The sequence below is a fragment of the Scaptodrosophila lebanonensis genome, unplaced genomic scaffold (assembly GCF_003285725.1).
Source record: "Scaptodrosophila lebanonensis strain 11010-0011.00,11010-0021.00 unplaced genomic scaffold, SlebRS2 tig00000061-arrow-pilon, whole genome shotgun sequence".
Lineage (NCBI taxonomy): Eukaryota > Metazoa > Arthropoda > Insecta > Diptera > Drosophilidae > Scaptodrosophila > Scaptodrosophila lebanonensis.
This window is the reverse complement of record NW_022060554.1, coordinates 2,705,481-2,720,127: the sequence shown is the minus strand read 5'-3', so window position 1 is coordinate 2,720,127 and position 14,647 is coordinate 2,705,481. Positions and strand designations below refer to the sequence as shown.

At 46.5% G+C, this 14,647-nt stretch overlaps 1 protein-coding gene across 1 annotated transcript; it reads left to right on the top strand.

Moving 5' to 3' along the window:
* The first annotated feature begins 266 nt into the window (after positions 1 to 266).
* LOC115624853 lies at positions 267 to 944 on the top strand. Its single transcript, XM_030519698.1, has one exon. The coding sequence runs from the start codon at positions 267 to 269 to the stop codon at positions 942 to 944; it is 678 nt and encodes a 225-aa protein (XP_030375558.1).
* Positions 945 to 14,647: the final 13,703 nt, after the last annotated feature.

Sequence of the window (14,647 nt, the reverse complement as noted above, 5' to 3'; positions counted from 1 at the left end):
AGAGCAAATTAATGCCATAAGCAAGGAAAACGGAAGACAAGAAGCTCAAAACTGGCAGTTTACCAACATTGCCATACAACTGACACTCCTGCTGATGACGATTCGTCGAACCGAAGACATGATGTTCGACATCTTCACAGACTCCAAGTTCACTTCTACTATCATCCTGGCAACTCCTGCAAGAACTAGAGAGAATTAAGGCAAATTTGCCCCCTGGAACAGCTGTACCAACTCATAGAGAGAGCGTTCAAGAACTCTACCAGCTCATGCAAACCAAGGCTACATGGACAATCTTCGCCATCACACTACCCCTAGTTGACGTCGAGACGTTCATGGCATATAAGTTGAAACCAATTCAGTTTCGCACCTCAGAGAATCAACTGAAACAAGTCACCAGCAAGGCGGAGTTCCGTGTCATCATCGACTATCGAAATCGGTATTTCATGCTAAACATGCAACAAATGGCAAAATGCCATCGCATGAATAGCAATGTCTTGGTATGCCCAAAGCAGCAAATGACATTTACTGCGGAAGCCCAAATATGGAAATGCGAACTCAACCTTTTTCTAAACCAAAGTGGAACCCAATGTTCACTGGAAGAAACAACAAATACATCTACCTGGATTCAGTTACATGTCCCAAACGCCTGGATTTTCTCCACAAAGGAGCCGGCCAACGTAACAGCAGTCTGCGATACCCATAAAGAAAACCTAGTCCTACACGACACCGCGATACTGAAAATCGATCCTACTTGTTTCCTAAAGGGCACCCAATACTCACTGGCCGCTCCTCCCACGGTGAGATCCCAAATGCTGGAAGCATACCCAGCATTTGGCAATGTACAATTGGACAAACCTGAAAGTCAAGAAATTATTAGTACGCAAGAAAACTCAGAAGTACTCAACACCGACCAGTTTACCGAGCTCCACAACAACTACAACTAACAAGCCTTGACGACGAAGCCGTGTCAACCACCAGCACGGTCCAAGCTAATACCGCCTTGGTCATCAGCGGAAGTCTCGCGATAATCGCCATCGGGATGGACCACCGGCACTTTATAAAAACCAAGATGAACAGTGTCACCATAAACGACCAGCTACCAGTGCCACTTCAGCCCACACCAGCACCTGGGCAAGAATCCAAACCAGCAGCTGAAAACATACAGTGTCTAATGAATATTGCGTAAATAAGCGGAGCGATACAGACCACCATCAAATACACAGCACCACACAAATTCAAACCACAGCACAGAACGAAGGTTCAGAGATAGCACGCTGCCTACAAATTGCTGACAACAGTAAATCCAGCGAGACACGTACACTAGCCAAGCCACAGCCTGCAAATTGCTTACAACAGCAAATTCCAACGACAATCGTTTAACCAAGCATCAATGAAACAGTCACAAGGTCAAATAAATATACAACAAATTTATGTGTTAACAAAGGCATCATATGATATCTGATCCAACATAAAGGCCACACCCGAATAAGCAACTTCGAAGGTACCACGGAAAACATGAGGACCCTCTCTACAAGCCTTCATCCGAATGCAACCATCGCAACCTTCGCCAAAATTAGCACCGTCAACAATCGTATAAGAGACGGAAAACATCACTCGCCCTCTTTGATGCCTTTTATGATACTTTAGCACCACGTCACAATCTGAACCAAGAAAAACATATGGTCAGCCAGCACTAAAGGCTCAACATAGAAAAACACACCTGAGTCGGTACCAACAGTTCCGAAGGAACCAATCACTGAATAGGAATGCCCTTCTTCAACCCGCAACCACCACGTTTCAGTGGTACTAGAAACCTCGCAAACCTGGCAGGGCAGACGAGTGGTCATTGTGAAAACATTAAGGCATTAAGGCGATTTGGCGGCAGAGAATGTATTTCGCTCAAAGAAGCAATTTAGTGCAGCGTGCGAAACCATCAAGCAAGGTGCAGCATAAGCAAAAGGGCAATGCGCTCCAAACTGCAGCATATACACAAAATACGCAAACTAGCACCGATGACACATGCAACAAATCAAGCACAGAGGGCAATACACTTCACGCAGCGCAGCAAAACAAATAGGTCATCTAGCACAGAGGGCACTACGCAATCAGCAATAGCACATTAGACATAAGCATATTTACGACGCCAAATACTATGTAAGCCATAGGATTCTTCAATAAAGACCACAGTAAAACCCACAGCACTTGGCTTTCGCTTTAACTATCATAGACTTAAACACATCACGTTTAAGACACTACCAGTTGTCGAGGCCAACTCTCAAATCAAGACTACAGGTCTTCAATATACAGGGACTTAATTAAGATCCCATAAAGGCAAGCAGGACTAAGACTGCTGGTTCCACCAGGGATTTCAACAGTGGTGGCGGTGTAGCATCTTGGTGATCGTGGGCGAGTTGGATGATTTGGCCTTGGTGTTAAGACTGACTGATGTTATTTCAGCATCGCTGTATTGGGAGAGTAAAATAGCATTAGGTTGTCTGTTTGCTAGGATACATGACCTCGGTTTGCCTTTGCCGTAAGTAGAAAACAAGGTAAACTGTGATGAACCTGTCAGGTTGATACTCTGCCGCGGGTATACTCGCCGGCCAAAGTTTATGCTGAAATAAATTAGTGCCAAGGTGTCCACCAAATAAGAGAGGGCGGTACGCCAAGTGAATATGTTCCACGTGGTTTTTAATTTCCTAATACACAACAGGAGGGTGCGCTTCAGTGCGCGTTTGTCTACTTCCAAACCAGCGTGCTGGCGTGTCGTCATCCTCTGGATTCTGTTGCTACTGGTGCTCGCGCCCTGCTGCTGGGCTCGTTGTTGCATCCGCTGTCGTAAAGGACGTTGCGGAATTGGCCGCTGTTGCCGGCCATGTGGGCGAGCATGCAGGGCCCTTCGGTTCCGCCTCCGCCGCCTGCGTGGCCGTTGATCGACCGCTCGCAGTTCTACAGTTTGGCCGCCCACAGTCACCGCCCCGTAGGCCATATGGACGTAATCTAATCCCAGTGTGAGCTCGTCTACGCATCCGGGGAGTGTGAGCAGCGGCAGTACTACGCGACTGTCGCCCACCATGATCGTTGCCTTCGTCTTTTCACGGACCGTCTTCTGTGTCCCGTCAGCCATGGACAAAGTCACGCTCACGAACCGTACGTTTTCTCCGTCTGGCACCCGCAGGCGTTGCGCCAGCCTTGGACTCGCGAAGCTACGAGTCGCTCCGGTATCCACGACCGCCTCGAATAGTAAACCATCACAGTCTACTGATAGCGCGGCCGCTAACCTGCGTGTTGTTGTTAATTGGAATTTGCCTGCGTGGGCTCGCCGGCTGTTGGTGTGGAGCGAGCCCCCCTGGCGTTTCCCGGAGTGTGCCGGCAGCATTGGCTCGCGCACACGCCCAACTTACCACAGTCTCAGCTGTTCCTTTGCAGTCATCTCCGCGCCGCGCATCAGCCGTCGCATCGCTCGGACATCCTCAATAGGTGTCTCTGATGAACCCTGGACCCGGCTGTATGCTTCATGCCGGCGCTCTTCTTCATGGGGGCCTGCTGGATACTCTTTTAGTAGATCTTGGCGGAATTTGACCCACCGTTGTGCCAAATTGCGCCTTGACGACTCCCACTCCTTTGCCTCGCCGACCAGGACTTCCGGTAATACTGTCATCAAATCGTCTAGTCGCACGTTGCCCATATCTGCCTTATCTTCCAGGTCCCGAAGGAACGTTCTTGGGTCCCCGTGTTGGCGCATGCTGCTCTGCCACCACCAGCGCATTCGTGAGTGGTGGCGCTGGAGTCCGTGCTGTTGGGTTGTCATCGTCAGGTGCACCAGGTGCAGCAGGTGTGGTGGGAGCGTGGGTCTGGCTCGACAGTTTCTGGAAACCATCCTCCATGGTCTGGGCCAATCGGTGGGTGTACTGCGCCAGCGCTGCCAACAAATCGGTACCGGTTTGGGTCAGGTCTGCCGTGGAGGGCCCTGGAGTCGCTTGGCCGCGACCGCTACCGATATGGTCGGCACTGGCGCTGGAGTTGGTGATGTCGCTCGCGCTGGAGTCGGCGGCGCGGCTCGCACCGGGGCCACGGCTGGTGTCGTATTTGCCTCTATCGCGACGAGTAGACCTTCCCGTACGTCCTCTTGTTTCCGGACTCCCAGCTGTCCGCCAGGCACCGGGCTCAACTGGCCTGTTGCTGCGGTACGCGATGACATGTTTTCATGATACGCCGCTAGCTCGTCCAGGCGGGGTGGGTACTCTTCCTTGGCCGACTTCACGAACGTGGATAGCCGCGACCGCAACGCCTCCACGTTGCCGGTCTCTTCAATTTCGAACTCACGCAACACCGCGCTGAGCTCTTCCTTCCGCAGCGCACGTATCCAGCTCATTCGTAGCATCGTAATCCACGCGCTTCTCTCTATACTTGGTCGGATATAACCTCAAACTTCTTTGGGGTCCCTGCTCGGGCGCCACTTGTAATGTTGTTACTCTGCCGCGGGTATACTCGCCGGCCAGAGTTTATGCTGAAATAAATTAGTGCCAAGGTGTCCACCAAATAAGAGAGGGCGGTACGCCAAGTGAATATGTTCCACGTGGTTTTTAATTTCCTAATACAAAACAGGAGGGTGCGCTTCAGTGCGAGTTTGTCTACTTCCAAACCAGAACTAAAAACTCTCCTCTCCAATTCCAATTTCAAACTACTTATTTCTTCTAATACTTAAACTCCTTCTTAAAACTACTCGCCTACTCAGGCATCGTGACGACGCACAGCTGGTTGCTGCGCAACGCGTCGTTACAAACCAAGACCTAGGATTGTATTATTACTTATCCATGGTTCCTGTATTAGGACAATGTTCACTCCGCCAGTTGCCAGACGAAGCAGTAAGGCAGCACTTGCTGTCTTACTATGTTGCCAGTTGATTTGAAGGACCTGCACCATTGAACCTTCCTTCGCTCTCCCCCGTAATCGTCGCATCGGATATGTTCACTTTGACAGCACGCAGTTGATCAGGAATGCATTGCAAAGCTCATACAAAAGCTTTTCCAAGCTTTTAGGAGTGTTGTCAATTATAATAAAATATAAAAATTCTGAATTTAAAAAAGAAATGTTGACTTAAATCCCGCTAGATTTGTCATTTGGGCCGCTGCGGAAACGGGGGGAGGGCCTGCATTTGCCAGGAGTACCTTAAGGGTGACCGTGATCCAGATTCTCCTAGGTCCGAGAAAGGACGAGTTTATTTTATTTTTTTGAATTTTTCCCCCCTTCCCCCGCTACAGAATTTCGTCAATAGCGTCCACATTTCAAATGCTACCTAAACCAAACTTTGCACACATAATTTATTTATAATTATCTACTGTTGTTTATTTGGTCAATTTGGTCAATTCTAAGAAAAGTTATTAGCTAAACAAATTCTCGTCAGTACAACCCCCCCAAACTGCAGCAAAAAGTTCGCTCTTCTTCTTCCTCTTTTTGCTGCTGCTATATGAGATCGGACCCGTGATAGGTCAACACACAGTAAAATATTGCTTTCGTATGTCGATACCTACTAATTCGGGCTTGGCCTTGGGACTACCGGAAATTGAAGCCATATAAATGATCAAATGGGATCATCGGTATCCTCGTTATGTGAGCTAGTTGACCAATTGCTGGGCCGTTGATAATAGTTGCTACACTTGCTTGGAATTTCTCAAAAGCATGATTGCAATTCCGAATTTTACCGTCAATTCATATGGCGACAGTCTAGAAGGGCTTAGTGAATTTAAATGTATTCAATATTAATCACGATGTCGATCGATTTGTAATTTTTTATATGGCGGGGGGCTCTTGAATAATATTGCCTTCATTTTATTGTCACTTTGACAATGTTTCGAGGATGATTATTAACTAACAGCAAGCTATTCAAAAGTTTTTTAAGGTAATTTTTTTACACCTTTGGTTACATTATTGGAGTTTTAGTAAGAATTCCATCCTTTTTTGCAAATATAATATAGCCCATGTTAACCGTCCCAACAGTGAAGGAATCCATTAAATCAGTCCAGTAGATTCGGAGCCTTTTCAGTTCAAACAAACAAACAATCAAATGTTTCCTCTTTATAATATTAGTATAGATAAAACAGTTTGTCCTGTCTGACTGATTGGCAATCAAACCACAGCCCAAACGGTAAGAGCTAGGATGCTGAAATTTGGACACAGGATCCCTCTCATAGTGAAAATCGAACTCCAAGTGGGGGAAACGAGCTCCAAAGTTTGTTTAAAAAATCCGAATTTGTCCACCAATCAACTTAAAATTTGGTTTTAATAATCTTTAAAATAATGCAAAAACCGGAATACTCGGTTTTCCGAAATTTGAAAATTTGAAATTTAATATGATGCGTTTGTGCTATAAATTTTGTCCGATCGATTTGAAATTTGGGTTATGTAGGATTTTCAAAATATAGAAATACGGGTTTCGCTTTACAAATGCAGGCAGAACAAACAACATAAAATGAATATCAAACAACTTATGCATAAACAATTTAGTATACATACAAACATGCAAACGATTGAAATAGCCAAAATATATATGTTCATTCGTTTTGCACTGACAGGACAGGAAATGTTAATTAATCAAAAACAATTTAGCATTTCAAAAAGTAATTGTTTTCTTTGTTTAGTCTGTTTTAATTTAGGAAAACGGACTACAGGGGCGTACGCAAGGGGCAGGGGGCCGTTGCTCCCTCTAAAACAAATTTCGCAATATAATTATAAGAGTATATCCTAATTTTAAATTCAAATTTGAGTGTTTTCGTGCCATATTGCCGTGCCATCAATACGATCACGCACGAACTCGGAATATGAAACACGGCACTCGTGTCAATGCCGTGCAGCGATGAGCCACGATCAAAAAGCACTGACAATTCTCATCTCAATTTGCTAGAGTACAATTTTCGATATTTCGTCCCCCGCAGCGTCCACGGTGGCGGCGTCGATTGCCCGCCGGCGTCGGTGACTTCGTTTGGGCAGGTGCCCGAATGCGGGTGTTACCATTTGCATACTTATTCGATAGTGGTCGGTGTTGCCATTTATCGTATCCCCTCGATAACACATTATCGACGGCCGCCCGCCGCTCTGGCAACTCGTCATCACCTCCCACATGTTTATGTTGTAATTGGCTTCCGGTCCTAGGCTATTATTCCGCGTTGTGCCCAACCTCCTTTTTTTGTTGTGCTCGTCCAGCTGCCCGCCCGTCACTTGCCCATCTGCTGCGCCTCTGCCATATTTGGCGCTGTTTGTGTATCTCAGGTGGTGTGGTAATCTATGTCGCTTTATAAGGCCTGAAACGTAACAACAAACTTCGTTTAATTATGTTTGTAGGCTTACAGGGGCATCTTCTTCGGCCAGAACGGCAGCTTTGCTGTTCCTGCTTGGGTGGACGCCGGTTGGATTGCTGTTGCTGCTGTCGTGGCTGTCGTGCGGCTGCTGCGAAAGGGGCCTGTGTCGTCGTGCTCGTTGAAGTGGCTGATTTTGTTGCCCGGACTGCCGTTGTGGCTGCTGTTGTGGTCGCTGAGGAATGGGCTGCTGTGGCCGCTGTGCAGTTGTCGGTGGCAAGGCCCTGGTGACCATACCAACGCGGCTTCCGTCGTTGCTGCCTTTGCCTGCCTTCGTCGGCCTCGCTGTCCTCTGCATTCACCGTTTTCAAGTCTCGTGCATGTGCCGTTCTACCTATGCCGCCCGCTACTGGTCGCACCCGCACTATGACTGGGGACATGAATGCTCGCACCGTGAATGGTCCATCGAAGCGAGGCGCCAGTTTGGCCACAAACTGCTCGGCAGCGTTGGACAGGTGGTGTTGCCGCACGAGCACTTCGTCGTCCAGTTTGGGTCGCCACTCGCGTCTTCGCAGGTTGTAATGGTGTGCCTGATCCTCGCTGGCCACCGCTTGGTTCCTTTTTGCGACTCGGGCAACGAACTGTAGCAGCGTCTCGTGTGTTTCTGGGCTACCTGGTGTTGCCTCGGGGGCGTCCGGGTCTTCGCCGTACAGTGTGCGTGGCCGCCTTGGTTCTCTCCCAAATAGGACGAAAGCAGGTGAGTAGCCTGATGCGTCTGACCGTGCTGTATTAATGGCCAATTGTGCTTCCGGCAGCTGCTCGTCCCACATGTTGTGTTGCCCGTTTTCCAGCTGCGCGATCAGAGTTTTGACGGTTCTATTGGTCCGCTCCGTGGGACTCTCCTGCGGCGTGTATGGTGCCGTCAGCTGTTGCTGTATGCCTGCTTCGGCGAGGAACTGCTTCAGCGCGCGGCTCGTAAACTGGGCTCCGTTGTCCGTAATGAGCTTTTTTGGTGTACCAAAACGCGCCAGAATCCGTTCTCGTAAGGCCAGCTTTACTGCCGCTGCCGTCGCCTTGCGGATGGGGACCAATTCTGCCCATTTTCTGAACTTATCCACCGGTACTGGACATCGAAGGTGTACTGCTGTAGCTCCAAAGCCCAGCGTGCGATGCGGCCGGTGGGGCTCTCGATCGAGTTGAGCCAACGCAACGCCAAGTGATCGGTCACGTTAGTGAAATGGTAGCCTTCCAGATAGTGTCGCAGCTTTCGGATTCCCCAAACAATTGCGAGGCACTCCTTCTCCGTGGCGCTGTAGTTGACCTCCGCTTTCTGCAGCTTCCTACTGGCGTAGGAAATCACGTGTTCGTGGCCGTCTATGTCTTGCGTCAGAACCGCGCCCAGCCCACACTCGCTCGCGTCTGTCTGTAGGCGTCGCATGAAATCGGGGCACGCCAACACCGGAGCTTCCATCAGCTGCCTCTGGATACACTCGAATGCCTCCTGCTGCTGCATTCCCCAACTCCACTTGTGACCTTTCTTCAGCAGTTCGGTGAGGGGCCCAACCGTTGTGGCGAAATTCGGTACGAAGCGTCGATACCACGAGGCCATTCCAATGTACTGCCGCAATTGCTTTAGATTTGATGGCGGCTTCAGCTCGTGGATGGCTGCTACCTTCTCCGGATCCGTTTGGATGCCCGCCTCCGTCACCAGATGCCCCAGGTACCTAATGGATTTACGAAAGAATTCCCACTTATCTCGATTTATTCGCAGATTGGCCGCCCGCAGTCGCCGGAACACCTCGCGCAAGTTGCTCAAGTGTTCCTCGAACGTCCTGCCGACCACCACTATGTCGTCGAGGTATGCAAACGCGTGCGGTGCCATGTCCGGGCCGATGACGCTGTCCAACGCCCTCTGGAATGTTGCGGGCGCAGAATGCAGGCCGAACGGCATCACACGCCACTGGAACAGCCCGCGTCCTGGCACCGTGAACGCTGTATATCGTTGGCTTTCGCGCTCCATCGGAATCTGCCAGTACCCATTCCGCAAATCGATGCTACTTATGTATTTGGCCTGGCGCAGCTGCTCCAAAATGTGCTGGATCCGCGGAATTGGGTACGCATCTGGTTCTGAGCGTTCGTTCGGTAGTCGATGCAAATGCGCCAGGCGCCTGTCATCTTGCGCACCAACACAATGGGTGCGCTGTAGGCACTGTCGGAGCGCTCGATGCAGCCCTTTGCCAGCAATTCGTAGACTTCTTGATTGATCACTGCTTACATGGCCGGATTCCGGGGGTAGTACCGTTGTTTGATGGGACGCTCGTCTTTCATCCGGATTGTGTGCACCGCTGCCGACGAGACTCCTGTGACGCTCTCGAAGCTTGCCAGTTCCCCCTCAAGGAACCTGGCTACCGTCTGGGCCTGCTGCTCCGTTAGTTGGGCAGCTATGGTGGGCCCCGCCTGCGCGTTGGTCATTTGGTTGTAGATTTTTCATACAAACGTTGGAGCCCGTTATTCACCCTTTTGAGTTCGAATTTTTCAAAATCCCTTCTTAGTGCTCACTTTCACTGTGAGTGAGATCTTGTGTCCAAGTTTCAGCTTCCTAGCTCTTACCGGTTGGTCTGGGCGTTGATTGCCAATCAGTCTTATACTTGTAGATGATCACGATGACATGTCGATATAGCCATGTCCGTCTGTCCGTCCGTCCGTCTGTATTCGTCTGCTCCTTGGCGCAGTTGTGATCCTTGACCTATTAAGAGAAGGCCGAATTATAGAAACCAGCGAGTCGCAGGATATAGGGATAGGGTGGATTGTAGCTGGACGTTATCGGTCTGCTGACTCATCTGTACTTTTTTCTGCTTCACTCATTAGTTTGAATCATAGTTTTCTGCTTGATAATGAACAAAGTTCCTTAGATACATTAGTTCGCAAGTTCTGAGAGTTGAAAGAAGTTCCAAATTTGACTGGTTTGTATCTTTATACACCAGAACAAATGCTTTGCGAGAAGTCATTTGTTAACTCAATCACTCGCTTGCCCTTGGGCCGTTTTAGTCCAGTCCGCAGTCACTTGGCAGCTCCTATGAAATAGTTTAAAAGCAGGTTCAAGCCTATCCAAGCAGCCAGGCGTACATGCCATGTACATACATTTTATGAGTGATTATATATCTTTGGGACATATAAACGCAATCGACAACACGGTTCCGAGAGAGCCGCATTATTTTATTCCGCAGCAGTGCGTGCTAAGACCGCAAAGCAAAGAAGTTATGGAAGCACAACACAACTTCCAATTGAATATTTGGAGAAAAGATTCAACAGAACCACTTAAAATATACCGTTCAAGAACGGTAACATAGTTTTCTTTTATGTGAATGACCTGCTATCTGGTGCAAAAAGGAGGTTGTGGAGGAGTTGCAGTTGCAATATGTCGAAGTAAACTCAGTTTTAAAGCCATTTAGATTTATGCTCACCAAATTGTCATCAAATTGAGAATTCCAATTGAATATACCAAACCGCTAGGACAAGTTTGAGTCCTTTTGCAGACGAGATCTAAAAACTAAACAAGTACTCGATCTTGCAGCTTTCGTACCAAAAATGAAATCCATTTATTTGTCCACTTTGAACTGGATATCGTCAATTGCTTAAATTGCTACATCTCACTAATTCCCTCGCTGGTCCACGTGCGCTAGTTAGCATTCTTCGCCAACAAGTTTGTCAATGCGTGACAAGCTTGTAGTGCAGTATTGCGACAGTGTGTGCATTGCTTTGGGTATAAACCGATCCAATCAAGCCAAATAACGGGAAATTTGTCCCCTGACATAAGGTCGAAGGCGGGGCTGTTTAATAGAGCGATACACCGTCTTGCGCCATTTGGAAGTCGAGCTGTTCAAACGTGTTGTTCTTTTTTGAGGCACTAAATCTTTCATAGAAAGACACAAGTCTTTCTTTTTAAATTTGTGAAGTTTTGCTTTTGCCATACTGGCAAGATACCCACTTTAACCGCTCACTAGCGTTCGGCGTTTTAATGATTTTTTGTGCTTGCGCTGCAGAAGGTGCGAGCGCAGTCATTATCGCATTATTAGTGTTGTTGCTGCTGCGATTGCAGTTGTTACTGAGGTCATTGTGCTTGTTGTTTGTGCGTCGGGTATCGAAATTAACGCACTCACCATTGATTATTAAAACTATTGTAGCTTGTAGGTTCTCTCTCTCTCTCTCTTTTCTGATGCACCCTCCCACTTCGTCACTATTCATGAAAAATACAAGTATTATCCTGTTTTTTGCTTGGAACTCAAATAAGAGCGACTGTATGCTGCGTATGTTGGATATTTATATTAGCTATTATTCGTGATGCATAGTTCATCCGCATCAAGTTGGAGATCACCTAAAGCAAGATCACTCACTCCTCCAGAAGGCATAAAAATAAACCACTCGCTTGAATTTCAAAGGATGATCTCAATTTATTTTTGGCATATGCCTGGTTTTCATAAATTTTTCATTTACGATCTACATTAAAATTAGGTTCTACAATTGATAGCGCTGATAATCTTGTACATGGTGTTTTTATCTCTCTTATCAGCTATTGCTTATTCATTTCTTATATAACACTATCTTTTACAATGTACTTATCCATGCTATTTGTGCAAATGCGCATCCTTCTTATCGTACATGAAATATAGTATACAAGAGAATATTAGGTTTGCGGGAGCTGAAAATGTAACAGGCAGAAGGAGGCGTGGTAGACCCCACAAAGTACTATATATATATATATTCTTGATCATCATGGCAAGACGAGTCGATCTAACCCTGTCTGTCTGTCCGTCTGAACACATTGATCTCAGAGCCTGTAGAAGCTAGAGACACCAAATTTTGCACATGCATAAGATTTTTTTTTTTTGTTTTCTGTTTAATTAAAGCATTGAAGCGTGCATTCAGATTACCACCTTAACAATACATTATAAAAATATAAAATAGCCCAACCTCGAGCACTTCCGCGCGAGGATTATTAAAAATCTAAATATCTAAATGTTTTGAAAAAACCTATTCGTTTCAGTCTTCGCAAAGGTCTAGCAGGAAGGAGTCCTCTTGCAAGCAAACTGCGGTGACTCAGAAGCCTGTCACTGTATCTACTTGTATGCCTTCCAATCTGCTCCTCAACGGTGAACAGGTTACATGCATAAGATGCCTTATGTGTGTACGCTGTGGAAGTTTGTTTTATTTTTTTTTATGGACGCAACCACAGTTTATTGGCTGCCCGCATCCTGAAATCCAGTTTAGCACAATGCTTGAGTCCGACTACATGTAGGTCGAAGATACGCCGGGCCTTAGCTTCTTCTTTAGATATTGAGCAAATCTAAAGGCCACCAATGCTGCTGTAAGTTCAAGCTGCGGTATGGTGCCTCCACTACTCCTCCACCACTATAGGGCTTACTCTATTTTTAAAGCAAACAAATTTGATTTGTATTTCGCCATTCATCCCAACTTCTCTTAAGTAAGCGTCTTCGAAAATGTGCAGTTCTAGATCAGCCAAGTTTCCGGACCCCATGCACAGTTGCAGGGAAAAATAGTCAAGCAATGCCATATCCTCTCGCTAGACTATAAACTCGTCTGACAGTCCCGAGGTGAGTGTTGCGTCCCATTCTAGATGCTTCTTCCAGTTTTTTTGGATTACAATTTTTATGTTTATTGTAAATGGACCAATAATGCCCAATAGATCATAAATGTTGGCCATAGCTCTTAATACGTTGCGTTTTATATGATTTTATATAAATTATTAAAAACAAAGAAAATGGGACGCTTGCTTTTTAACTACTTTAATGCGGAAAATTACAATGGATTCGGCGACAATTGTGCTTGTATTTAGCTCGATTTTACAACTGACTTCAAATTCGGCTTACATGCTAAACTAAGCCTAAGGCGCCGAAAAAAAGGGCGCGAGGCGACGCCCGCAAACGGCCGCTCTCGCGCTCTCTTTTCGCCCTAAGCTAAAATTCAAATATTTCTCTTAAACTATTTTAATCTAAAGCAGCATCTGCGCCAACACATACGTTATAATCGGTTTTAGATCTACGCTAAATTCGTCGGTTATAGTGTCCCATTGGACTCCAAGCTCGTTTTGAGGTGGTGTTAAATTGACATCAGTTTCTTTCCTTTTTTTCCTTTTAAGTTCTGCATCGTAAGTTAAAGCCTGCGCTTCACATGATTTTTTTTGATTGGTAGTAAATATCCTCTGCATCCCTTAATGTCGCCACGCTGGTTACCAAGTCGTCAACATAAAATAAGTCTTGCAGTTGCTGACATGGCTGCATGCGCCGGATCATGCATTTGCAAGTGTTGCTGAATAGTTGACGTCAATAAAAATGAGCTGCATGTTACTCCAAATGTAACACAATACTCCGCAATTTTCAGATATTGTGTGCTAATAGATTTTACTGATGCATACCAAAAGAACCGGTGGTAATCACAATCGGACTCATCTATTGATATCTGCAGAAGCGTCTTTTCGATATCCTACGAAATCTGATTAAAACAGCAGTTAAATCTGTTAAAAAATTGATACCTAGGCTAAGATGATCATTCAATGAAGAAGCTCCGTGTTCGCTGGCTAAGGCATCGAACACTACGCGCCTTAATTGTCGCCTTGTCGAGCCGATAAACCGGGTGATGGGGCATATAGTATGCCTTCTGGGCTCCACATAAAGCAGGCGCCGCTTCAGCAAAGCCAGTACTCAATAGCTCTCTTGTGCCAGAATTTTTGAGCAATTTATTGCCCAAACTGCTGAACCGATTCTTTGCATTTTGTTTATTTTCATGCAAATTCGCCTTTGGAAGCTTCCATGGAAAGCGCACTGAGTAACGCCCATATATTTGGTGTATGTCGGCTGCTCCAGAATATTTATAACGCACCTTGACCTTCACCATAATGACCGTGAATTGTCCCTCCAAAGAAAGTTTCTACTGTGACTAAGTTTTCTGCTTATTGTTCACGATTATTGTTATTAAATTTCCAGTAGTTGTCTTGGCCAATCAGTAAATTAATGCCTGGAATAAGCTTTTTCTGGGCTACGATGCTTTCAGCCATATTTTTGTTTGTTTGTTTGTTTTATTAAACGCGGCACTTTAAAATGTTTTGCTAAACGTTCCGACACGTAAATGCTCTCGTTATTCATTATGATACGGGACAACACTTTTATTTCACCACTCATTGGAGCCGCCTTGGCTGTTTGGAAATAAATTTCATTGTTTACGCGCTGCACCACTGTACTGAGTGTCGCTGTGTGTTGTTCTTGTTCGCCGCTTTGTTTTTGATTTGCCGTGCTATCGCACATAACTGTAATGCGCCGCGATGCGATAGCATATAG